The following is a 27,788-nucleotide window of genomic DNA, read 5'->3' as shown; positions in this document are numbered from 1 at the left end:
CAAAAGAAACAGCAAAGGATCAGGGGCCACTGGAAGTTGAAGAAATGCTATTTGATACTGGGGAGTATGACAGGAGCACTTTAAAAGTATTCAATTAGCTCATTATCCACTTTTCTGTCTTGAGGGTTCCAGTTTCAAATTAATTCCTTACCACAGAGCCTTGTATATACTGGTTATTAATAAAGCCATTTGGCACCAACTGGTTGCTCCAAGGCAGTGATAAGACTTTATGGTTCTGGAACATATGGCTACATGTCTGTATATATTACCTTCAAAGTGCAGAGATCTTTCATAGCTAATCTAATCCATTCAAGGAAAGAGTAAATGTAAAAATAAACACATCCTGAACATTTATAATAAACCAATTAAGTTTATAACAACTAACATATATTGAGCATTTACTAGGGGTCATGTATGTGCTAAGAACTTAAATATACGGGCAGCCTGGATGGCGCAGCGGTTAAGCGCTGCCTTCAACCCAGGGCGTGATCCTGGAGACCTGGGATCGAGTCCCACATCGGGCTCCCTGCGTGGAGCCTGCTTCTCCCTCTGCCTGTGTCTCTGCCTCTCTGTGTCTCTCATGAATAAATAAATAACTTAAAAAAAAAGAACTTTAATATACTAACTGTACGTCAGAACAAGGCTACAAAATAGGTTTTATTATTATTTCCATTTTTTTGGTGGGAAGTTGGTATTGCAGGGGAAAGATATCCTAGCTAAAGTTACCCAATAGTGAGTAGTAGAGACAAAATCCAAGCCTCAATACTCAGGCCACAGAGAACACGCTCCTCTCCAGAAAGGATGAAATCCTCAAAGACCAAGAACTTGAAAATAGAGGCTCTGATGTATTTGCAATTTTCTCTCCAACATCTACCTCATGGTCATCTCACCATGAGCCAGCAGTAAATACGTATTACCTGAATTCACCCACACTGAACCTCAGAGCTGAGAGGAGAGTCACTGCTAAGAAGTCAATGACTCATCAGATGCTGGGGCCTTTGCAATCACTCACCACTGGTAAAAAGAAAGGTCATGAAAAAATTTAAGAATGACACAAGTTTCCATTCACTAAGACTGGCAAACAACTGAAGCTTTTAACTTCATCACAATTTATTTTTAGGGAATTTGAGTGAATAGTGGCACACTGAAAAAGGGTACATCATAGTGGGGGGAGGAGAGAGTAAAATTTAATGTTTCATATTCCATTTCTATGTAGGGAACAACTATTTGGATTAAACAGAAATGCACTGGATTAAGGGTTCAAACTACATTTTCACACAATATGCCACTAACATGCCATTTTTTTTTTCAAATAAGTCTCAATTTTAATAAGATCCTCTACATACACATTTGCTACTAAAAATTGAAATAGCACATCAAAAAAATTACAATTTCTGAAAACCAGAAAAATCTACCTTATACACACCCTCCCCTAATTATACTCTAACCAAACCACCCCAAGTTTTCTGTGTATTCCTTCTGCACAAGTTACTTGGCTTCCGATTTTTTTGATGTTAGGTTTTATCTTAATGACTTTAGGCTTCTCAAACACTTATGTACACTCAAATAGGCTCTATATCCATCAAAAAGAGTCTTTTCTAATACTTAGTCAATTTAGGATAACGATAGGTAGCATATACTAAGCACTCAATTAAGAATTAACTCTCTCTCCTACCTATTCCTCTCCTCTATTTGACCTTCACAGAAGGTCCGAAATCCAGGTAGTACCAAAAGATCTCCCCCATCCTCACCGCATACTTATGCATACACCCTTTGAATTATACCAGTGGTTTTAGATCTACACTGTTCATTAAAATAATCTGCAAATAATGCTGGTTCTCAGGCCCCCACGAAGAAATACTAAAAATGAGGTCTAGAATAAGACCCAGGGACTTTTACAAGCTCTCTAGGCAATTCGAATATGCAGCCAAAACTGGGAATCATTGCTCTGGCTAGACTGGAAAGTACTGCATATCAAGGCTAAGTGATCTTGTTAAAAATATAGATTCTGATTCAGTAGATGCAGGGTGGGCCTAAGATTGTGGGCCAAGCTTCCAGATGATGCCCTGGTGTGTAGCAAAGCCTCTATCTGTGATATCAAATACAGCAGCCACAAGCTATCTTGTTTGGTTAAATTCAGTTCCTTGGTCACTGCTGCCTCATTTCGAGGATTCAAAAGCCACGCAGAGTTTGTGGCTATCACTGTGTACAAACACAAATATCTCTGTATTTTTTAAAGCATTTTTTACAGATTTATGTATTTATTTTTAGAGACAGAGAGACAACATAAGCATGAGCAGAGAGGGAGGGGCAGAGAATCTCAAGCAGACTCTGCACTGAGTGGGGAGCCCAACATGGGGCTTGCTCTCACAACCCAGAGATCATGACCTGAGCCTAAACCAAGAGTCAGATACTTATCTGACTACACCACCCAGATGCCCCTAAAGATTTTTAAGTATTCAACAATTTTGTAGGACACTGAATTCAGCTGAATAAAAATATAATTTATCATTATTTTTACATTCTCAATTTTATTAATTTTTAATCACTAAAAAAGAATAAGATGAGGCAATTCTACTGCTTCTTTTTAATGTTAATTTCTTTTTAACTTCAAGGTTATATACAGAGAATAACTTTTCAATTTATCAGACTTAAGGCAAATAATCTGCATTTTATAAGATCTCATTGGGTTTTTAAGGCAATATTTTAATGTTTATATTTGCACATTTTAGGAATCATAATGTATGTCCATGACTCCCAAAAGAAGTAAATAAATATTTACATAAGAATTTTTATTAAAGTGCTATATTTGGAACTAACCCACTGTGACCATTCAGATCCTACTAATAATAATCAAGAGGAAAAATCCTCTATTATTTTAAGAAAATGAAACTGTACTTTTTTTAATTGAGGCAATAAAGCACTTTAATATAGACAAAATGTTTCTAATACTTATTCCACTTTTACGAATATAAAGCCAAAAACTTTATCCATAACTCTGACAGCCTGACAACCAAGCAAATAAAATTCAACCCAATAGTAGTTTCCTAGGCAACAAGCACAGATACATGCCAGTGGGAAAAAATGAAAACAAGAAAAAGCACTGCAGCATTTCCAGTAGGCTTAAGAAATACATTTTAATTGTCAAAATGTCACAAAGACAACAATATTGAAAATCATTTCATTGAGAGTGATTCAAAGCAGAATGCCATTTTCATTACAGCAAACGAGGTGTGGAAAAATAGAAAAATTAGATTCCCTTTCCTTTGCTCTGAATTAAGAAGGGATGGTAATCAATCTTGTTTGATTTTATAAAATTTATCTGCATTAGTACAGATTTCTAATATGTCTCCTTAGTTTTCTCTACAAATGTGACCATATACGAATTCTACATATAATAAGAGTCATCCCAGGAAGGGGGGGGGGCAGGAGAAAGTGTGTCCATGGGCCACCAATATGATAAAGTTCATATATGCTTAGGTTTTAATTCAAACAGTAAACCACATTATTTCAAAACACACATTAAAACAGCACTGGGCTCTCCATATTTTCACTTGGCTTTGGTTTCCTCACCTATAACAAGAAGACTATGCATTAAAAACCTCTTCAGCCCCAACAGTTTTTGATTTTCAGAAATAAAATCTAGAAAGGCTATACTGTCTAGAAATATTGCTTATAAAAATAAATACTCTATCCTAGGCCATTTTAAAACTTTTTCTTTAGAGGACCTAAACTCTGACAGTTAGCCTTTAGAAAATAATATTGGAAATGTCCTACTCCGTGGGTATTAAAATGTCTAAGTTTTACATCAGCTTTTGTAACCATCATGACATTTGCTCTTGTGTCTATGTCAGGAACATTTACTTGGATTCACAGAAATGTGCTGGATGCCCTTAATCTATACTTTCATACAACGTGTCACTACAATCTTGTGAAATAAATAGTCTGTATTTTCTCCAAAACTGTCTTGTCAAATGCTTAGTCAATTTAGGAACTTAGGTTGAATTGATCAAGTAATTCAGGCAAAACTACCAATTTAGTAGCTTCAGTAACAAACATCACTGAAGTGTTTTTCAAATAATTTACCTCTCAATGATTGGTGGATGAAAAGAATAAATAGAAAAATGGGGCTTCCAAGAAAGAATATGTTCATTTTTTTCTCTATCTTGTCTATCTAAGCAACATTAATATATTATAATTCATTCCTCAGAGACAATCATCTGCCGTTGAACTCCAGCAGATCCATGCTAATGCTTTCATGAATCAGGTGCCCCACTGGAGTGGTCTTAGATATCTACTTGCACTTGCATATTTCCTCTTTTTTATATGTGCTTGTTCTCATATAAAAGCTGTTATAATGTAAGCATGTAAGTTATAAAAGAATAAACTGATATTTTAAAAACAAATTTCAAGAAATAGCACATATGACGGTGAGTTCATTCTCCTGAAATTAACTTCAATTCACTTATATTTGTTTTCTTTTTTGCTTTTTATCTTACTCTCTAGATTCTCTTACTCTCTATTCACTACAGTGGACATCATCATGCTTCCACAGAAATAAGCTATCCTGCATGACATATAATCAGCTCAAAGAAAATTTAGATAGTACGGACATTCCAAGAAAAATAAGAAGAATAAATCCTAAAAGAATCTCATAGGTAGATCCAGGACTAAAATTGTGTACATCTGCCAGGAATCTGACAGAGCTTGTGTTGGTCGGGAGAGGTGGTAAGGAAGGAAATATTACAAAGATTTTTCTTATTTCTCTTTACACCTTAGCTGCCAGGAAGCAAACACAAAGTTTTGTGGCCGGGAATACAATGTGATAGATGGAATAGATACACAGTACAAATACATAAAATTTCCTTTACCTCTGTCTTCATTTTCAACTTCAACTTACATTTTCCTTTTGCATGATTCTCTATTTTTATTAATTACTGTTGTTACTGCTATCTTAGAGATCTACATAGACCTGTATCTACTAGATAATGGAGTTTATGTTATTGGGTCTATAGAGTATCAACTACATATTTATACAAAAGCTTTAAAGTACCAAAATTAACAGGATATACAAAAATGATTCATTGTAACATGCCTAGAACTTAAGACTGCTCAGTGTATGTTGAAGAAATTAATTAATGGGAATTTATTTATTCTAAGCAAGTCTTCTAATTATGTATCATGCATTCCAAAACAGGCTTAGGACTGAACATGGTCTTCCTTTTATCAAGGGGTAAAGAGAGAGAGAGAGAGAGAGAGAGAGAGAGAGAGAGAGAGAGAGAGATCAAATCTTTCAAGTCTTTAAAATCTCCAATGTCAAAAAATCTCACATACTCTAAAGCAAATTATGGATAAAAATTATCACAACCTAAGTGGAGGATCTTTACAAAGATTAAATGATGATTTGACAAGCCACAGTCTTTTTGTACTTGTACTTCTAAAAGGAGAAAACAGAAACTCGTTTTGAAAAGAAATAGTATTCAGTATCTTAACGAGTTAATCATGGACTTATTAAGAACATACTGCCTATCAGAGGGCTGGCTCTATCTCAAAATACATTTACCCAGTTAAAATACCAAAAATACACATTAAATATTTTTAGATGACAGCTAAGTCACTAGAAAAGACCAAAGAGAAAAAGAATGCTTCCTTTACTTCTCATTGGGTTAAAATTTGAAAGGCTGAGGCATACCCCTGGGAACACATGACACTGAGTGCATCACTAGCTCTGCTTCTGTATGTCCTGTAAAGGATGACCATCAGAAAGGATTTAGGAAGATAGAAAGTCACAGCACATGTTTTCTTTACGTTTTCACACATATACAGGCATAGATGTGATACAAAAATAAATGCCAAGAATAATGTGAAAATAAGCTAAGGGGGACAGGGTGGTTATACACATTTTTAATACAATCTTGGTCAGAATCTAAACATTCTCTCTTGCCCCCTTTACCCAATCTAGTTAGTGTCTTACCCAATACACGTAATCAAGAGATTTATCCACCTTTAAAGTGCTCCCTCCTCCCTGCACTATCTCAAAATTGCTCCAAGCACCTCATCAAGATTAGAATTATATACAATAACTACTTAGCATACCTACCCATGCCACTGTTTCTAATCAATTCAAAAAATGTGATTTGTCTGTGCCTCACCAAAGGATTTCTAGAGATGGTTCATACCATTTCATGAGAAAAGATTGTTTTAAATTTTTGAGAGTTACTTGTTAGAGTCATTATGCAAAATTAAATTATAGAAACTTACAATTAAATAAATTATATTAAAAACAAAGATAACAGGAACATCTGACTGGCTCAGTGGTTGAGCATCTGCCTTTGGCTCAGGTCATGATTCTGGGGTCCTGGGATCGAGTCCTGTATTGGGCTCCCCTAAAAGGAGACTGCTTCTCCCTCTGCCTGTGTCTCTGCCCCTCTCTCTCTCTCTCTCTCTCTCTCTGTGTGTGTGTGTGTGTGTGTGTGTCTCATGAATAAATAAATAAAATCTTAAAGAAAAAAAAAGGTTAACAAATACTCAAAACACTCCACAATTATTTTACATTTTATCATTATGCTCATGATGCATCTATTCCAACTGTCTGGCAGAAATGTCCTATAACGGGGTACTACCATGCATTTCTTTTAGACTCTATATTCAGTAATAGGATTAACTTGAAATTGGCCACTATGAGAGTATTTACACAGTAGAAATGGACAAACGCTACAAAGCCACATCTTTTTTTGGTTTCAGCGATTCCGCTGTAAACCATTTACCAGCACACCAGTCATGTAATCAGACACATTCCCTATGCTCCTGAACTTATGAGAAGTACCAGGCACTACAGGACCACACAGCAAATCTATGGCATCTGGGCAGAACTATCTGAGAAACCGTTACTCAGCAGAGTCCTGAAGGCTAACATGAGGTTAGCCAGGTGTGCAATGAGGAGAGAGAAGCAGCTTTACCACACATGGAGAAAACAAGGTGCTGAGACCTAAGCAGGCCTGGACCCAAACAAGAAACTTGTCCAAGGAAGCTAGTTACAGGGTCAAAAGGGATGTGGTTGAAAAGACAGACGCAAAACAGTTCTCACAAACCTTAAGAAAACACACTATTATTCTTACTTATGCTAAAAAGTATTGAGAAGCTTTTGAGAGTTTTTAAAGCATTGGGACAAACGGAAGACATGTATCAGCAAGCAGAATAGGAGAAGGACTGCTGCTGAGAAGTCGGCCAGGAGACAGGTCTGGTATCTCGACTCTTTCTTGATAATACAGCACAATCGGAAAAGACTTCTTGAGCATGCAGCACTAGAGTGGTTTTATTTATCACTTAAATGCATGCTCAATTCCACTAATATAGACATTATTCAACACATACAAGAAATGATAAATTTTAAAATGTGAGAAAATAAACTAAGTGTATGCAAAGTTCTAATATTCCGTTTCCACACTTCCATGATGACGCATCCCACTTCAGATAGCACCTATGATGCTGACCGTGGCAGGTAGAAATGTAAAATGTGAGACCACCAGGATGTGGTGGACTATGAGCGTTGGAGCCATATGCCACTCACAAGGATGATCAAGCTTGTGCTAAGACATACCAGACTAGGAAAAACCTCCCCAAAACTCAGCAATCCAGGCTGTGACCAAATTCCCTCACACTTTGCCTACTAAAGATATCACAATAGTTTGGCACCATTTTCTGGCCACTCAATTTCACTAGGAACAAATATCTCATTCATGGAGATGCCATTTCTTCTTCACTACTTGAACAAAAAAAGCAAGCAAGCAAACACTGGCTACCTGTCATCGTAAAAATGCCCTGGATTCCTCTGAAGTGCTCTTCCCAACAGCAGCACAGTGGTAGACATATATTCTGGCTCCTACTAAAGGCCAGGCAGATCCACCCATCAGTGCTCCTGACACTTGCCAAGTAAGATTTCAGCAAATGCATGGTCATAAGTGCCTTTAGGAACATTAGTCTTACAGTTACAAGAAAGTTCATCAGAATCCAAATAAAGGAACACTGGAATTGGCATGGAGAGCAGATGCTGATTGATCTGTGCCCTTAAAAAGATGCATCTCTCTTCAGGTATGGAATGAATAAGTCAGGGCATAAAAGGCACAGCACAGGGAATGTAGGCAATGGTATTGTAACAGTGCTGTATGCTGACAAACAGCAGCTATTCTAATGGCGAGCACATCATAATGTACAGACTTCTCTGGAATCACTGTGCTGGACACCTGAAACAAAATGTAACACTGTATGTCAACTAGACTTCAATTTGAAAAAGAGAAGCAAGGTATACAAAAATTAAAAACCTCAGGGAGGGGGAATTGGAGGAAGAATGTCAAAAGGCACAAACTTTCAGTTTGTAGAAGATACAAAAGTACTAGGGCTGTGATGTATAGCACGATGACTGTTGCTAACTGCTGTGTAATATACAGGCAAGTTTGTAAGAGAGTAAATTTTAATACTTCTCATAGCAAGATTTTCCTTCTTCCCTTTCCTTATTTACTTTTATTATACCTATATGAGAAAATGGATGTTAGCTGAACCTGCGGTAATCATTTTGTAACATATGCAAATTAGATTATCACACAGTATGCCTTAAACAGTGAATTATGTCACTTATTTCTCAATAAATCTGGGGGACAAAAATTTGTTTAAAACCCCGAATTCTCAAATAATCAAGAACAGATTCACTACACTCTGAGGCATGACTTTGAAAATTGAAATTAGACCAGGATGCTCCTGATTTTAACTTACTATTAAGCTTAGCAAAATAAAAACAATGTATCTAAATAGTGATTTCTGAATACACTTTCCTAATAACAGGATAAGAGTGCTTAAAGAAATGCCTGATTCCAGGTTTGAGGCAGAAAATACATAAGATGAGCATGGAATACATTATCACTGCAAAAAGCAAGGATGCTCGCTCTTACCAGAAGCATTCAGGAGCGAATGTAGACTGGTGTCACTACTACAAATATAGCAATCTGAGCACCAATAAGAATAATAATGCAATAAATTGAAATAATAATTATGTCAATGTTTTTAAGTTCTTAATGGCACATTTTTTGAGGGGGGAAAGGAAAGAGAAACTAGGAGGACATTAGCCTAGAAAACCAACTCATTAGTCTGAAAACTGGCAAAGAAGGAAATGGAATTAAGTATTTGATCTGTCTTTCCTATGCAAACGGTACCACAGGGTCACAAACAAGATGACAAGGAAAAATTTCTATTTATAGAAATATTCTAATAAGTGAAAGACAGAATATCAGCATGTTGCCAACATAAAAAAAATAATGCATCCAGGCAACAATCACCAACGTTGCTAATATTGCAAAAGGAGAAACAACCAGACTTTATGCATCTCCTGATTGAACCATACACCACCACCTAGAGATACTACTATTGAAAAAAGAAAACCAGAATCAAATCAAGACCCTGTACCTAATACAGTGGATAGAGAAACCTCGCTGATGCCACAGGGATGGATTCAGCAAAGTCCAGACAGAAAAACCACAGGAAAAACGATCCAATTTCAATAAATAAATCATAATGTATAGGTGCATGTGTGTGTGTCAAATGCACTGTGTAAATTTTCCTTGGATCCTCATTTAAACAAGCCTAACATGAAACCTCATTTACAAAACAAAGTGATTTTGATAATATTACATAGCATTAAGAAAATACTGTCTTTTCTAAAACAGTATGGGATTATACTAAAAAGTTTTTATCTTTTAGAAATATATACTAAAGCATTTTCAGAAGAAATTATATAAGGGAGATAGAATTTACTTCAAAACAGTCCCACTTGGTGTGTAGTAAACATAAAGTGAGATTGGTCATAAACGGAGAACTATTAGACCTGAGGTTGGGTACGGCATTTCACTATACTGCTCTCTTTAGTCTTGTATACGTTTCAAATTTTCTATAATAAAAAACTTAAAAGAAAAATGGTCTTGCAATATAGAAAATTATAAAGACAAGTGAGAAATATGCAATACAACAATACTAAATAAATAGTCTTTTTTCTCCCAATTAAGGTTAAATTAAAAAAAAACAGGAAAGCTATCTAAAGTTGCATGTTCATCATGATTTCTAAAATGTTTACTGTGTTACAGTTGAATGAAACTCTTTAGTACAGACTGTGCTGACTTTACAGAACGTTCATTCAGAAGAAGTTCAGTTTCACTGAAAAGATTTCCTAATTCAAACCTCCTAAATGCCCTTTTTCAAAAATTAAATGACTTTAAAGCATTTTGAGCAACAAGAAATTACTTCAAATACGTTAATAACATGATCAGTGGGTCTACATGTGGTCTAAACCTCATTGAAACTAGATGTATCTTAACTCTGAAAAGGTAAGTAACAAATACTACTATAATCTGATTTCTTATATTTTTCTGAAAGATGAAACATATTTGATCATAATCAAGTTACAGAGACAAAGCAACTATATTTTACCCACATATACTTTGTAGATCTTTTCAAGTAACAGTGATACATAGTAAGTAATGGTGAAGAAATGTGAAAAATACTCTTACATTATTTTGATTCTTTTAACTATATTACTAGAAGATACTCAAAAAGACAGTTTTACCAATAAGATTAGTAGATGAATAGACAAAATTCTCAAAAGTGAGTAGCATAAAAATTAGAAGCTTGAAACCCATAGGAATTATAAGGAAATTATAAAAAGCAGTCCGATGTTCATAAAGACTTCCCCATTTAGTACCTTCACTTGATTAATAACTCCCTTAAAAGTCTTTCTATGTGTGTCTCACGTTTGTGGGGTATATTTATTTCAAGGACAGTATTTATGAAAGTAAATTAAGCAGGAAAAACGAGGTTAAAAAAAGAAAATATCTAGGAAATATAACAATTCATTCATTTAAAAACATAGTATATTAATCATATAGAAAAAAACTGTCCCATTAGCTTTACTATGAGATGAAGATATTGCTTATATTTCTTAATATTGCTATTATATTCTTTAAAAATATAAATACTTATTTGAAGAAAAAAAAGCCTATATCAAAATTCATGACTCAGTCAATAAAGGGGGCCCATACCTGTGAATATACAAAAATAAATAAAGGCAAAAAATCATTGACACACACACACACACACACACACACACACACACACACACACCTCTTCCAGAAACTTTGGTGCACATGGCAGTTCTGACTCTTGCATAAGAACATAGATTACACATCACCAATGATGGTGAAGCATCATTTACTATAGATGTGGAAACCAGAATCAAGTCCACAATAGCTAAGTTTCAGAGAATAAAGTTGTGCCTTAGTAGTTACATAATATGTTAAGTTCAAAAATGTTGTTTGATTTTTATTTTTTCTAAGAATATATATACCCCGCCTTTAATGTTGGTAAGGGAAAATAACCACAAGTATAAAATCATCAATAGCTAAACCAAACTTCTCTCCCAAAGCAATCATGCCTTGTACTAAGATCTTAACAAAAATGCAGCAATTTAGTATGTTTTCATGATAAAGGAAGAGAATAAAGATGGATGACATAACTATAAAGCAGACAGCAATCATTTTAGCTGTGCTTTCAGTAGATATTTGTTCTAATTAAGGATCTCAATTTTCTATGCTAATAGAGTATTGCACTGGCCATTAATTACAGATCTCCAATTAAGGATATAGATGTAGAAGGTTATCTGTGATGTTTCCATAAATATTTACAATCTTGGAGAATATGCAAAAATTAAAATATATATAAAATTACATTCAATGGATAATATTATAAAACACTTCTTCAGTGTAAAAAACATTTCTATTAAAGGAATGCTAACACAACTGTAAATAAAAGATCAAGTATACATTAGAACTTGGATCTGTAGAAATTTTATATTTGAAGATACGAATGGTCTTGCATTACACTGTGGATTATTTAGAAATTGAATTGAGGGATGCCTGGGTGGCTCAGCAGTTGAGCATCTGCCTTTGGCTCAGGGCGTAATCCTGGGGTCCGGGGATCGAGTCCCACATCAGGCTTCCTGCATGGAGCCTGCTTCTCCCTCTGCCTGTGTCTCTACCTCTCTCTCTGTCTCTCATGAATAAACAAATAAAATCTTAAATAAAAAAAAAAAGAAAGAAATTGAATTGAATAGACTATCTACCCCTCTAAGCCAGCCATGACCAGGTCCATGCTTTCTGCCCTTCCTCTTGATACCAATGCCCCTCTCCTGGGGTGGAGAGGAAAGGGGAGTAACTTCTTGAATGGAGAGCATTGAGCCAGCTTCTGAAGAGTGATGATGAAGATACAGCTCTTTGCTTTCTAACAACTTACAAGCTAGAGAGGTACATAGTGGCCACAAAATAAGTAGGATATAAGGAAACACAAAAATAGAAAAGCGTTCTAGGTTTTAAGAAAATTTTTAATTCTTTAAAAGGCTGGTAAATGCCCAAGAATCCACATGTTTACAACAAAAGGAGAGAACAAGGTGAAGTAATACCAAATAAAAGGCCTTTAGGCAAATATACTCATGAAAAATCATTAGAACTAGTCTTCAGTCACTTCAGAGCTTCTGTTCAAAACAGAATTATTAGCCATTTCTAAAATAGCTCAAGAATGGAACCTGATACGGAGATTAAACAATGAAAATTAATCTAATATTTACAAGTACCATCAATGTCTGCAATAATCCTCAGTCATTCTTCAGATCCTTTAGATAAAGGTCTAGAACATGACTAAAACATCTACATGGGGTGCCTAGGGGGTTCAGTTGGTTAAGCACTGACTCTTGGTTTCGGCTCAGGTCTTGATCTCAGGGTTGTGGGGTCATGCCCGAGGTTGGGCTCCATGCTCAGTGTGGAATCTGCTTCAGATTCTTCTCCATCCCGCTCTGCCCCTCCCCACTTCACTGTCTCTTTCTCTAATAAATAAAATCTTTAAAAATAAATAAAAGATAAACATCTACATAACTTTTAAGTCTTAAACAAAATATAAGGAAGGGAAGAGGGAAGCTTGAGGAAGGAAGAGTACATGTAAGACAGTGATGTTGCCTACTGTTTCAGTATTCATAAATTGGATATAATTTTTCTAATCCAAATTTCACACTTATAGCATATCAATAATTATGAAAAGTTCTTTCAATTATGCAAAAGAGGTAAATATTAGGCTAATTTGTTCTTACAGATTATTTTTATTAAGCAAACTGAATTACATAACAATGACTAGAGTTCTATTTTTATAAACATTGCACCATTCGGCTTAACTAAGGTCTCAAAGACATACTTCTAATGAGGTGGTTTGCCCCACTGTTCATTACTTTTCTTCCCTGTGTACTGAAATCAAAATGACCATCCTATGAATGCTTTTAGTACAGATGACCATTATCATACCCATAGTAACCTGATCAGGAAAGACAATACCTTCATACAGAAACTGATGGTAGTGTATTTTTTTCACTCTACAATATTAAAACATATGCATACTGCAACAGGCAGTATAATGGCCCTGAAAGATGTCCACATCCTAATCTCTGGAACCTGCCACAGTAGCTTACATGGCAAAAGAGCCTTTGTCAGAGTGATGAAGGTAAAGGCTTTGACTTGAGGAGATTATCCCGTATCACCAAGTGGGCCTAACATAATTGCATGAGTCCTTAACAATGGAAGAGAAGAGCAGAAGAAAACAGGAAGATCTGACTGAAAAAAAAAGCAAGAATCAAAGAGATACAAGGTTGCTGATGCTGAAGATGGCATTAGGGACCACCAGCCAAGGGAAGCAGGTAGCCTCCAGTCACTGGCCAAAGCAAGAAAATAGATTCTCTCCTAGAGCCTCCAGGGGACGCCCAACCCTAACAACCTTTGGGTTTTATTTTAGTATGATCCCCATGGCACTCTAACTTACAGCACTCTAATAAATTTGTTTTAAACCACTAAGTTTGTGGGGATTTGTTATAGCAGGATTAGAAAACTAGCCATATAAACAGTCACATATACACACACAGAATTACATACAGCCTGCTCTTAAAACATGGGGGCAGAAAATTATATAGTATCCATGTAAGCTTCATGCCCCACTTTGGAAGACAAGAGGTGGCATATTTTAGATGAGAAAGAGAAATGAAAATGGTGGACTGTAACTTTTTTGACTGAAGAAGAGACACAGATACAGGCTCATCCATATCACTGCCCACCTGGCTCCCCCTTACTGCCTTGGAGTGGATGCATGACCTCTGAAGCTTTAACCATGCATCACAGACCCATACTCAGCATTCGGGGCTATTCCTTCCTAGGAATTTTGATTCATCAGTGACCTTGTTTACACGTCCCATTCCCAAACCCCTTACTCTGGTTACAAAAGAATGGCTATTATCAAATATTAGTGTGTACTCATACATTTTTATGCAAGCTGATTGCCAGCTGGTTTTTGTTGTATTAAGTCATAAATCTTTATGCTGTAACATCTCTGCCAAGCAATGGAATACTGTTTTCCAACTCATTAACACAAATTCTATGTTTAAAATAAAATACTTCTCACGATGCTTTAAATAACAAATTAACTAATAGATCAGCCATGGAACAAACTACATTCTTCTTAAATCGATGATAGATTGAGTAAACTTGCTCTTTGATTACTGTTTTTTCCATATTGTGGTTGGTCTGAGGCTTCTAGACTGATCCCATTGTAATTTTCCATCTGTAAACATGGTGATTGTCTTCATAAAATGATTTATTTTCCTGAAGTTACTCTTACACTCCTTCCATCACTAAATATCAGCCATGTACATGTATATGTGTACTCACACTAACATATGTATACATGTCAGTTTCTAATTATTACCAGGGTACCATTCTCTGAACAAAAAACGCTGTTCTTTGATTAGGTGGAAATGACAACAGCACAGGCAACAAGCTGTCACAAATGCTGCATTTCTCCTTCACTCTGAAAATGGTGGCTGCAGAAAATATAGGGTGAAGAAAGCATTCTACAACTATTAGAAAGAATACAAATTAAAAGGTGATCCATGCTGGGAACACACGGTATGAAAGTATTTAAGGAGAAGCACCATCAGTTTTTTGGATTTCTGAGACCAAAAAGGAGAAAAAGTAGATGAGGTAATGAAAGCATAATCGCCTTTTTGGAGTCATGAACATTCTAAACTAACCATTGATTGCCAGTATGAGGAAAATATTTAATGGAAGATTCAAACATAAGATCTGGAGGAAAAAACATCTCTTTGTAAGAAGGCACAATCAACCCTTTCTCAACTCATGTGCACTTACACGCAGTGAGCCACACTAGCTGCACACACTGTAGCAACCAGATTTGTTACAAAGGAGAAAAACTATTTGCTAAAATGTAGGGAATGAATTGATCACTGAAAACTAATATATTATTAATCTCTAAATCAATATGGATGAATTTAGTAAATACAAAATAACATAACGAATTCACACACTGATTTACATGTAGGTTTTTTTCTTTGAAGTGTGGCCCTCACAGAGACTACTACCTGTGCATTCCAAGAAAAATTAGAAGGGGTTAAAAAATCCCAGGTGCATTTATCAAGCACCTTGCGCCTTTTGTGAAGCTTCTTCTCAGTCCTTCACTATTTGGGACTGACACAATGATTCTGAGAAATGAAGCCCATCTCCATCTGGGTATAGGAGCAAACACAACTGGGAATACAAAGCCATTTCTGACATTAAAAGCAATGAGAGTGCAGCCCAGGTGGCTCAGCAGTTTAGCGCCACCTTCAGCCCAGGGCGTGATCCTAGAGACCCGAGATCGAGTCCCATGTCGGGCTCCCTGCATGGAGCCTGCTTCTCCCTCTGCCTGTGTCTCTGCCTCTCTCTCTCTCTCTCTCTCTGTGTGTGTGTGTGTGTGTGTGTGTGTGTGTCTCATGAATAAATAAAATCTTTTAAAAAATAAAAATAAAAAAAAGCAATGAGAAAATAAATAAGTAAACATGGTCTCAAGAAGTAAATAAGAGATCTATATCAAGTGCGGTAAGAAGAGAAGAAAAGATTTTATCTGCAGGCTTTCCTGCTGAGAAAATAATCCACAATATGGGTCCCTCTGTGACACGCGCTAACAGAAAAAGAACCTACATACCTGGTTAGAATGAGAAAATGAAAAAGAAGTCATGTTTACAATCTAATCTTGTCTACTAAAACATTTTCATACAACTATTTTCTCTATGTAGTATACTTCGTATTGCCATTTGGAAATGAGCTCCTTTGCTTTGATTTAAACTATACTTTCCAGGGCAGCCTGGGTGGTTCAGTGGTTTAGCGCTGCCTTTGCCCCAGGGCATGATCCTGGAGTCCTGGGATTCAGTCCCACATCAGGCTTCTTGCATGGAGCCTGCTTCTCCCTCTGCCTGTGTCCCTGCCTCTCTCTCTCTCTGTCTCTCATGAATAAATAAATAAAATCTTTTTAAAAATTTTTTAAAAATAAAATAAACTATACTTTCCTAACATATTCATAGCTATTTTTACCTTTACAAATTTTAAGTGTCAGTAACTATTTCTGCATTTGATAAATAGATAATTAGGAAAATAAGGTATATTTCCATACAAAAGCAAGAGTACAAGGCAAGATCTCAGGGCCAAGTAAAATATAATAGCCAAGGACAAAAGGAAGGAAGGAAGGAAGGAAGGAAGGAAGGAAGGAAGGAAGGAAGGAAGGAAGGAAGGAAGGAAGGAAGGAAGGAAGGAAGGAAGGAAGGAAGGAAGGAAGGAAGGAAGGAAGGAAGGAGTGTTCAGGCAGTGGGGAAACCTTTGAGGGAAAAACAAATCTGTAAGAAGTGTTCTCTTACAATTTAAGTAGGTTTTGATGGATACAGAGAGCTTCATGCAAGAAGGGTCCAATTCCACATGGTTTGTGTCCAATTTCAAAGGCAACTTCTGGTGAAGTGCCACACGTCCACATGTCGAAGGTGTAGAGATCCTGCCCAGCCAAGGCAGCACTGAAACCCCCTGCGGACAAGCTTCTTCAGATGAAAACAGTCTGAGGATCGCCGGCTAACCACAGGCTAAAAGTCCACCTGATCACATGGGGCAGAGAATTTCTTAAAAAAATAATACTCCTCAGACTAATGGTCTGACAGTCATTATCATTAGGTGTAAAATATTTTCTTCCACATGTGTAGGGATTTGTGAAAAAATTCAGTGTTTCACATAGATGTACCATTAAACAATGTAAGGAGAAAATATTTATTCTGCTTAAAGATATCTCAGAAATACTGATGCTAGGTAGAAAGTGCCAAGATGCTTTGACTCCAAGTCAGTGTTGGAAATGCCACAAAGAAACCTACAAAGGGAGCCTGAGATCCAGCAGGAGTTCGTACATTTTCAGGAGTAGCTCAGCTTGTCTTGAACCTGAAGCCCTGAGCCACTGCTAGGCCATAAGCACTGACTATATTTGTTTACTCGAGACCAAGGTTCCCAGTGGTCAAAATAGGGGAAGTGAACCTGGACATTCTCCAAGGGATGACTACAATTGTACAGAGACATAAAAATCTTTTTCAAATGTTCTTTACACAATGTCATATACTGACAGCCAGTAAGGGGAGAAGCCCCACACCTGCCTCCACGTTCCTGTGCTCGATGGTAAAGTAAGCAGACAGAAAGGACAAAGAACATTGAGAAGACAACAAAGTTACTTTGGAGTGCTCCAACATAAAGACACAGATGAAATGTTTTAGCCCAGTGAAGCAAAGGATCACTTCTATTTTATTAGCGTATTTTAAAACCTAATGTGTTCTGATGTGTGGAAAATATATTTTGTTCATTTTTTTACAGATGCAACATTTCACAAGTTTAAGATAATGTTACAACCAAAACTACCATACGTTGATTACCAGTTATTTAATTGGAAAATCGAAGGATAAAATAGGCCTCTCTGTGATCCCAAATATCAATGGAAAAAAGATTTTATTTATGGTATTTAAATGTAGTCCTCTGGAACAAACAAGGTGGTTCACAGACTGAGTGCCTGCTGCTGAACCACTGTCGCCTGACAGCCCATCTTATCTGCCAAATTGCTCATTAGGTTTGGCAATTTTCACCTGCGCCTCCAGTTTATATTTCAGCAGGGAATAAACATCAGTCTGCTTTTACCATCCTCTGCAAGTGAGCTCCAAACACCTCCTCAGTAGCACAGTCCCCACCCACCTGCAATCCTCCAAATACACTCACCTTGTCTACATACCATTATTTTTAAAATGTCAATTTGGCTTCCAGCTTTGGAAGCTAGCTTAGCTTAAATAAAGCAAAAATATGAGAGAGAATATGCAAAATAAGCCCCATATTACAAAGTGGGCTAACAATTCACTTATTTTTTAATACAAGAAAAAGGACACACAAACGATCTGAATTTAATTTTAAAAATGCTTATTTTAGGGAATAGTTCTGAGTGTGGCACAGGTGACAAGAGAGCAGTGAAGATGATTCCTCTTCCAATTGGTTCTGACCCATCCAACCTTTATTATAGGCCTGAAAGGAGAATACTCCAATTTATAAATAAACAATAGAGGTAACGTGGCAACCAGAACAAAGAGGTAGCTGAGAGTAGTACTCAGCTCTCAGCCTGTGCCTGCTTCCACTGATCCCTTCCTATGAGCACTCTGACATTCAGAGGCAGATCAATAAACAAAAAAATACAAAAGAGATACTTGTGGGCAAAAAGCAACAAAGATATAAAACAAAATGTCTGAAACCCCATAAAACAACTTCTGATGGAATACTGTTTTTCATTTTGCAGAAGTAAAATATTCACCACCAACCCTGCAATTAGCTAGAAAATTACAATAATTACAGCAATTTTGTATCCCATCTCCAATCCAATTAATAGATATATGACCTTGTCAACATGCAATAATCAGATTGCATCTACAACAAAACTGGATGAGTTTTTATATGCTGAATAGAATTTGCACAGTAAGAAGGTAATTATTTGAAATACTGAGAATACCATTTGTATGCCATGCTCCACTTCACAAGTTAAAAGGAAATATAATAGGAATATTATTTCTATTTTTCAATATATATTTAAATCAAATCTAGAAAATAGTATTCTAGTACCAGTTAATGTTAAGAGAATAGAGCTCTAAATCAAAGATCTTGGATCTCTTAGCAAGGCAAAATCAAGCTGTATATGCTTAGGTATGAAAACAAATTAAGAGATTAATTAACAAATTAACAAGAAAGGGGAGTGGGTGCTAATTTTAGGAAACAATCCTCCTGTAACAATTATTACTATCTCTTTTAGTTCTAAAAGTTAGGAAGGCAGTAAAACCTTACCAATCAAACAGCACTATTTCAATAGAATTTTGCCAGGATTAGATAAAAACTAACCGTAAAATTAACACAGCTTAGAAATGTTAAAAATGCTAAAAGACTTAAAACATAGTAAACATACATACAATCTAATAAGTCAAATACTTTCTCAACATTCCTATAGCAATACTATTTCCAGAAATTTTACGATTACTAGGGCATGACGCCAGTTTCAAAGGAATCTTCAGTCTGGATATTTTAAAAATTATAGATTTCTGAGGTGAAAAGGAATCCGGCCACCAGTCTAAAATCAGGCTACCTTGGAATGTCTGACCTCTACAAAAAAGTCCTTGAAAATTAAAAAACAAAGAAAAAAAAATCACCAAGCGAAAAAAATCACTAGACTTGAACTCAATGATTAATTTGCATAGGAAATCTGTGCCCCTGAGCACATTTGGTCTCTAAGCCTGGATTTGTGGACACTGAAAAAAGAGAGAGTAAAAATTGTATCCCAGAATTGTGAGGTTAAGAGAAAATAGTTCAATATGACTCTGTATTGAAGAGACACAGTGTGTCCTAATCAAGAATGTATGTCCCATCAGGACACCTGGCTGGCTTAGTCAATGGAGCACAGGATTCCTGATCTCAGGGTTGTGAGTTCAAGCCCCATGTTGGGTATAGACATTACCTAAAAATAAAATCTCTTAAAAATTAAGAAAAAAAAAGAATATATGTTCTATTTGCTTGGGTTCCATAACCACTCAATCCTTTAAGACATCCTTTATCATCATTGCCATCCTACAATCTTCTGTTATCTGTGCTTACCATGTGCCCATCACTGTATTCAGACTTTATTTCTTTTATAAGATTTTACTTATTTATTTGAGAGAGAGAGAGAGAGAGCAAGCACAAGCACCGTGAGCAGCAGAGGGAGAAGCAGACTCTCCACTGAGCAAGGTGCCTGATGTGGGGCTCCATCTTGGGACCCCAGGATCATAACATGACCTGAAGGCAGATGCCTAACTGACTGAGCCACCCATGCACCCTGTATTAGGACTTTAAAGACCTCATTACTACTCACAACAATCCTGAGGTAGGTACTTAGACCTTAAGGAACTGAGGCTGAGAGAGATTACTGGTCTTACCCAAATGTCCAAAATGACGTGACACTGCCTGTAGTCTTTCTAAATCATGAATATACTACTCTGTACTGCTAGGAAAGGAGTCTTTGCATAGCAACCTCATGTTAAAAGCATAAAGTAGAATATACTACCACTCAAACTTATCAAAAGTCTGGATTTAAAAAAAAAAAAAAAAACAGGAAAGACAATTTGTCCAGGTTACCTGATATGTGGTTATCTCTAAATCGAAGCTTGCTTTTGCTTGAGAGGATGGAAAGACCATCCAAGGGATGTCAGTACACCAAAAATTGGGGGGATTTGATGTCAAGATCTTCACATTCAATTTACATCTTTCCCTAAAATGGCTCTACTATCTTTAAAACAAAGGAGTCAAGGTGAAATGCTGGCTCTTCTTACCCATTTCTCCCTAATAAACAGTAGCTAAGGGCTGATATTTATCCAGGAGGCAGAGGAGGCCCAATACCTGAGGCTCACAGTGCTTTTAGAGTTCAAATGTTTGAATTTTTTTTTTATTTTAACATTTTATTTATTTATTTACAAAGAGAGCATGTAAGCAGGGGAAGGGGCAGAGGGAGAGAGAGAGAGAGAGAATTTTGAGCAGACTCCCTGCTAAGCTCAGAGCCCCATGCAGGGTTGGATCTCATGACCCTGAGATCATGACTTGAGCCAAAAACCAAGAGTTGGATGCTTTACCAACTACGCCACCCAGGTGCCCCTTAATCTCTTTTAAAATCAAAAGAAAAACAAAATGAACTGAGAGTTAAAGAAAATGTTTTAATTTTTTCCTCATATAAAAATGATACTTTAGAACATATGAAAACTATGAAATTTTAAAGTTATATGAAATTTGAGCAGCTTTTCTACCTCACAAGATGGGGGGAGGAACAAAACAAAACCACCCCCCACATACACACATTTTTAAAATTACAAAATAAAAAAATAAGCATCACTTATCCTAAATCTCAACAATTAATGAGATACACCACTGCACATAAAAACTCCCAGCATGGGGATCCCTGGGTGGCGCAGTGGTTTAGCGCCTGCCTTTGGCCCAGGGCGCGATCCTGGAGACCCGGGATCGAATCCCACGTCGGGCTCCTGGTGCATGGAGCCTGCTTCTCCCTCTGCCTGTGTCTCTGCCTCTCTCTCTCTCTCTGTGTGACTATCATAAATAAACTAAAAAAAAAATTTAAAAAAAAAAAAAACCTTCCAGCATGGAGTGCCTGGGTGGCTCAGCTGGTTAAGTACCCAACTCTTGGTTTGGCTTAGGTCATGATCTCAGTGTCACAAGATAGAGCCCCATGTGGGGCTCTATGCTCAGGATGGAGTCTGCCTGAAACTCATATTCTCTAAATAAATAAATAAATAAATAAATAAATAAATAAATAAATAAATAAATAATCCTTTTTAAACAAGCAAACAAACAAACCCCCAGGGTACCAAACGAAGGGACATTTCAAAAATAATGACCTTGATGTTGAGAAAGTAAATGACTCAGGCTAACCAATCCTTTTGCCACTCAACTAGTTTCTAGTTCATTCCTTTCAACAAAATGAAAGGAAGACATAAGTCAATTGTCTTTCCACTGATACATTAATAAAAATAATTTGATGAAGGATCACTAACTGATTTTTGGTGCTTACTTTGGAGAAAGGTTGAAGAACTGATGGTATAGCACTGTAACAAACTCTGGCTACACCCTCCTACTCGCTTCCATGAACAAAATTTGTCAGATAACAATTTCCTATTCTATAAAAATTTATTTTTTTCTACAGTTGGTATACTAATTGAGGAGAAAACCCCATTTAAAGAGATGCATTTATAATTAAAATAATTTCTGGGGTGCCTGGGTAGGTCAGTCGATTTTAGTTCTGGTCTCAATTTCAGGGTCGTGAAATGGAGTGCCCAGCATGGAGCCTGATTAAGAGATTCTCTCTCTCTACCCTCACCCCCCATTGGTCCCTCCCCCATCCCAGTCACACACACTCTCTCTCAAAAAATAAATAAATAAAAATGAACAACAGCCATTTTATACATAAAAATGAAAATCTAACCTACAGTCTGCAGAAACCAACCTAATGAGCCAATCTGCTACCTAGAGGAATCAGTCCAGGAAATCAGACTATCTGTAGCAACCAGTTCAGGAACCCAAGCAATAACCCCTGCTATGGCACAAAATAGCTAGGACCTGATTAATAATTGACAGCTTCTCTAATCTTTGAGTCTGCTTTCAACTTAGGAACAAGCAGAAAAAGCCAAACATGCACCCTTAACCAATCACAAAGGATATTCTGCTTCTTGGTAGCCGACCTACAGTTACTCTATGCCAACAGCTACCAGTCAGGGCACATCTAAGGCCTCCCCTTTGTTTTACTATAAAGCCTTCCTACTTTTCCTGCCAAATACAACTGATGTTAGCTGAGTCCCCTGCTATGGCAAGCTCTGAATACACACCCTTGCTACGGCAAGCTCTAAATAAATAGTTTGTTCTCATTTGGATGTTCTCATTTATTTCCACATTAACAGGCAAAATTTTTTACATTGCATATTTATGCTACTTTGATCAATTAGGTACTAATAATGACCCACCAGTATATTTGCATTTCATGTGGATGTATTTTCTTTGTTTCAGAGAAACATGAAAAGAAGGCCAATAAAAGATATTCAGGCCTAAAAATACATTAGGTTAAAACTTGGAGTTCTATTAAATGAAACAAAGCTCAAGAGAAAGAGGAATTAAGTAAACTTTGAAAAGTGTTAAATAAGTGCCTCATGTATGTACTTCCTTTAAACACACACACACACACACATACATACACACAAACCTTTCTTAAGAGTAATTTTAAACACATATAAAAATAGAATAGTATACTGAATCCCCACATAGCCACTCAGCTACCCATTCCCCAATCCCAGCCTGCCGACTTGAAGCAAATTCCAGATATATCATATCCAACCATAACTATTTCATTATGTATTACAAAAAGATAAAGACTTTTTAGAAAATAATTTCAATAACAAGCACACCTAAAAAGAAATAAATAATTTCTTAATATCAAATAATCAGTGGTCAACTCACCAATCAGCACATGACTACTATTCTTTTGTTGCTGTTTCATTTAAATCAGGATTCAAACAAGATTCACAAATTACAAGTGGATGTTATATCTCTTAAGTCTCTATTAATCTGTGTTTCCTCTCCTCCTGTTTCCCCTACCTTGTGCTAGACCTCTGGGTCGAACCTGAGTCATTTGTCTCGTTTCCCACCATCTTGATGCCTTAATCAGGTGCTCATAGTATCCCCTATCTTTACCAATTTACTCATTGTGTATCACAATGCTTGGCCCAGCATACTCCACCCTGTATTATGTCTGAATCAGTGGTATTAAAATAGTATGAAAAACCATCTTAATAGATAGGGGACTCGTATATAATGGGTAACTTTTACATAGTCACCAAACCCTGTATTTGGTAAATGCTTACCATAAACTTACCCAATGGCTGCCAAAGCCATAAAATCTAAATAAACTTAGCATATAAAAATCAGAACTAGAAAGTAGTATTTACATATTCTCCCACTGATGGCTACAACACAGTGCTTCAGATATAAGTTCCTTTGCTCAATAAAAACAAGGTAAAAGAGATATTTTGTGTTGACAAGAGCATTTCAATTTTAACACACAGGACCAGCCAAATGTGGGTGGTGGTTCAGTCAGTTAAATGTTGATGCATCTTGAGCAAAAGACACGAAGTGATGAAATTCAAATTCTTAACATAAAGATAGCATTTACCTTTCCTCTAACACTTTTTTAAGGTGCAGCTAAATTAAAGGTGCATCCTTTATAAAACACAAATTAAAAACTAGTATAATAACACGCCAAAAAAAGCTCTGTATTTATTTATATACAATAAGTGTATAACTTTTCACATAAGAACACTACTTGCCAAATATCAGGTACCTGAACACCTGTACTATTATTTAATTAAAACTTACTTTAAATCACATTTAGGCAATCCACATTTTATAAAGGAATTTATTCAAAGAAGATAATTATTAAAGCATGGGCTAACTGAGCTGTATACAATAAAGTAATTAGTGTACCACTTACATACTACCTTGCATACCAGATGGTACGCACCTCACATTTTGAAAAACATTACCCAAAGTAACTCCAAGATAAGATTTTTAAAAGAGCATATGCATATATAATCAAATACTATTTCTACAAAATTGATTTAAAATATGTTTGTATATGTGTATAAACAAACCTAATTTTATAAGAATAAACTATATTCAGGGCACTAGGTGGTTCAGTCACTTAAGTGCCTGCCTTCAGCTGGTACTGGGATCTAACCCTGAGTTGGGCTCCCAGCTCAATGGGAAGTCTGCTTCTCCCTCTCCCTCTGCCCCTCCTCCCTGTTCATGTTCTCTCTCTCTCTCTCTCTCTCTCTCTCTAACAAAATATTAAAAATAAATAAATAAACCATATTCTGAATACTAACTATTCTATATGGGACTTTGTATATTATTATAGACTATTGTTTATATTATTACCTATTGTATATGAAGATCTACTGCTGACTATCAGTAAAATCACATTCAACTTGAAAAACTGCAATGTTTCTAAATAGGTTTGACTAAAAGATAAATGATTTTTGACTCACAGTTTTCTTGAAATGGATCTTCTTATTCTTAAACACTGCTCAATTATAAGATTAGACAATTACAAACACAATTGTAAACACTATATTTTTAGCAAAAGCTCTTCAATCTTCCCTAAACCTGCCAGTAACAGCTGACAGAATTCTTCAGGCAAGTGTCCTAGAACTTGAGTACTTGATGAACCCAGATTTCTAGGCTTCTCTATTTTCTCTCCTTTTGATGGTATCCTAATAGCAGCTTTCCAGATCTCTGATGGTAATTCTGGCTGAGGTCTCTTCATCACCTTCTCTTCAGATAAAGTTCAAGTAATGGTTGTATCCAAGTTGATTATCAATCAGATACACTATGTTTTGGTTCAGTGTGAAGGCCTTGGACTACTTACTATTTGATCTAGCATTCAGATGAAAAACACGGCAAGAAAAATCAGGGAATGTAACTTTATTATCCTTAGTTATCTTTAGTGAGCAATTATAAGTCTACTAGTCTAAAGTAAAGTAAGCCCAATATATTAAAATGTGAAGAATCTTGCCTACCTCTCCAGCAAGAGACATTTGCACAGGTTCTAAACTTAATCAATTTTTGATAAAAACAGATAATGAATTCCATTCACGGGAGCATGGCTGGATAACAAGAGTTGGCATCCCTGTAAATTAAGATGAAAAATACAGAGAAGAAAGAGCTTTCACTTACTTGCACGAAGGACTGAAGGTGTGACCTCAATTTCACTTGTAGCTTGATAAGGCTGAAAGGCTGAAACATTGTTGGTGCCAAGCTCACTGCCAAATATCTCTGGACTCTGGGTACCTGTGGAGCTGGCACTGGTGCCGTCACCTCCATGATGTGGATCTTGCTCATCAAACACTGCTACCAGCTAGAAAGGAAAGGTAAATTTGTATTTATAAACAAAGCCATTTAAAATTGCTACCAAAAAAAATAAAAAATAAAAAAATAAAAAAAAATAAAATTGCTATCAAACAGATGAATTACTGAACTTTACCTCTGAAGCTAAGAATACACTAGACATTAACGAATTGAATTTAAATAAAATTAAATTAAAAATAAAGTGAAAAAATAAAATTGCTACCAGAGAGTTACACTGTATTTGACATAAATCTACAGAGGAAAAATACTGACATTTAAGCAATCAGGAATATTATGTCCAAGGAAGCAAAAATTCAAAGAAATAGTCTTCCCCTGAGTTTTGATGCTTTACTTTTATATTTCCAAGTTGTACATTTCATACCCAAAATTCTAATGGTGAAAAATAATAAAATGGTTTTCTATAACAGAACACTAAGGGAGTCAGGGTAGATTTAAACCTTTTTGTAGGGGCGCCTGGGTGGCTCAATGGTTGAATATCTGCCTTTGGCTCAGGGCATGATTCTGGGATACGGGATCGAGTCCCACATTGGGATCCTTATGGGGAGCCTGCTTCTTCTGCCTACGTCTCTGCTTCTTTCTTTGTGTCTCTCATGAATAAATATGTAAAATGTTTTAAAAATAAATAAATAAATAAATAAATAAATAAATAAATAAATAAAAATAAATCTTTTTGTAAGTGACATATATTAAGTGGAAAAGAAAACACATTTCTGTATATATTGCATATATATGATCTATAATATCACATATACAACAAAAGACTTAAGGTACCTTTCACATAGGAGGAAGGAGTATTAAAAATTATACACATATCTACCCATTTATGCATAAGAAATATAAGAAGGATAAAAGATATGGTTGTCTCCCAGGAGTAAGAACAGGATTGAAAAAAAAAATGGGAGGTTGGCGGGGAAGAAAAGAATTAAATAATTTTGGAAAACTATGTTCACTGTTTAATGTAAGGCTATGGACAAAAAGAACTTTCACATAAATTTGTTTCTCACAAGTGTATAGTTTAGAAATCCTCACACTACTATACATATACACATACACAGAGACACACCCCAGGAATTAATGAAAAAGAAAAATATTTTGAATACTGAGAGTCTAAATTCTTATTATCAGAAACATAAGTTACAAATAAGGAGAAAAACTGTGATACTAGATTAAAATTAGAGGCATCAATATGAACATGTGTTTTTTTTTTATAATTGGGTAGGTAGGTAGACAGATAAATAGGGATGTATGAATGTTAATGAATATATGGTTCTTAGCTCTCCCCACTGAGAGGTCCTAGAAGCAACCACACACAGTATGAAGGAATGCAAGTGCTCAACTCTTGGGTTTCTGATACCATTTTCCAATAAATGAAGTAGCACTCCTTAGAAGAATGATTAATTCCAGAGGTGGGGCAGAGAAAATATATGATGGGCTTGGAACACCTGTAATGCCAAACAAAAACCAAAGAGTACTCAAAACTGAAAGAGGCACATCAAAGGGAATCAGGTGCCAACCAGAAGGAACTCCCAATGGCCAAAGCTGTGACAAGTCATTAACAAGTAAATAACTATACAACTGGATTTTAGTCTAAAAACAAATATCTTGGGATCCCTGGGTGGTGCAGCAGTTTGGCGCCTGCCTTTGGCCCAGGGCGCGATCCTGGAGACCCGGGATCGAATCCCACGTCAGGCTCCCGGTGCATGGAGCCTGCTTCTCCCTCTGCCTGTGTCTCTGCCTCTCTCTCTCTCTCTCTCTCTCTCTCTCTCTCTCTCTGTGTGTGTGTGTGTGTGTGTGTGTGACTATCATAAATAAATTTAAAAAAAATTT

General features: G+C 36.2%; 1 protein-coding gene across 23 annotated transcripts in view; it reads right to left on the bottom strand.

Annotated features, from left to right (window-relative positions):
- Positions 1-27,788, bottom strand: part of PARD3 (par-3 family cell polarity regulator) — a 651,879-nt gene that overhangs the window by 356,936 nt on the left and 267,155 nt on the right. For all 23 annotated transcript variants that reach the window (XM_055308634.1, XM_055308637.1, XM_055308641.1 and 20 more), the window contains one exon: positions 25,770-25,950. In XM_055308634.1, coding sequence (XP_055164609.1) covers positions 25,770-25,950 — 181 coding nt within the window. The remainder of the gene's footprint in view (positions 1-25,769; positions 25,951-27,788) is intronic.

Source organism: Nyctereutes procyonoides, unplaced genomic scaffold (assembly GCF_905146905.1).
Source record: "Nyctereutes procyonoides isolate TBG_1078 unplaced genomic scaffold, NYPRO_anot_genome, whole genome shotgun sequence".
NCBI lineage: Eukaryota > Metazoa > Chordata > Mammalia > Carnivora > Canidae > Nyctereutes > Nyctereutes procyonoides.
This window is presented reverse-complemented; position numbering and strand designations above follow the sequence as displayed.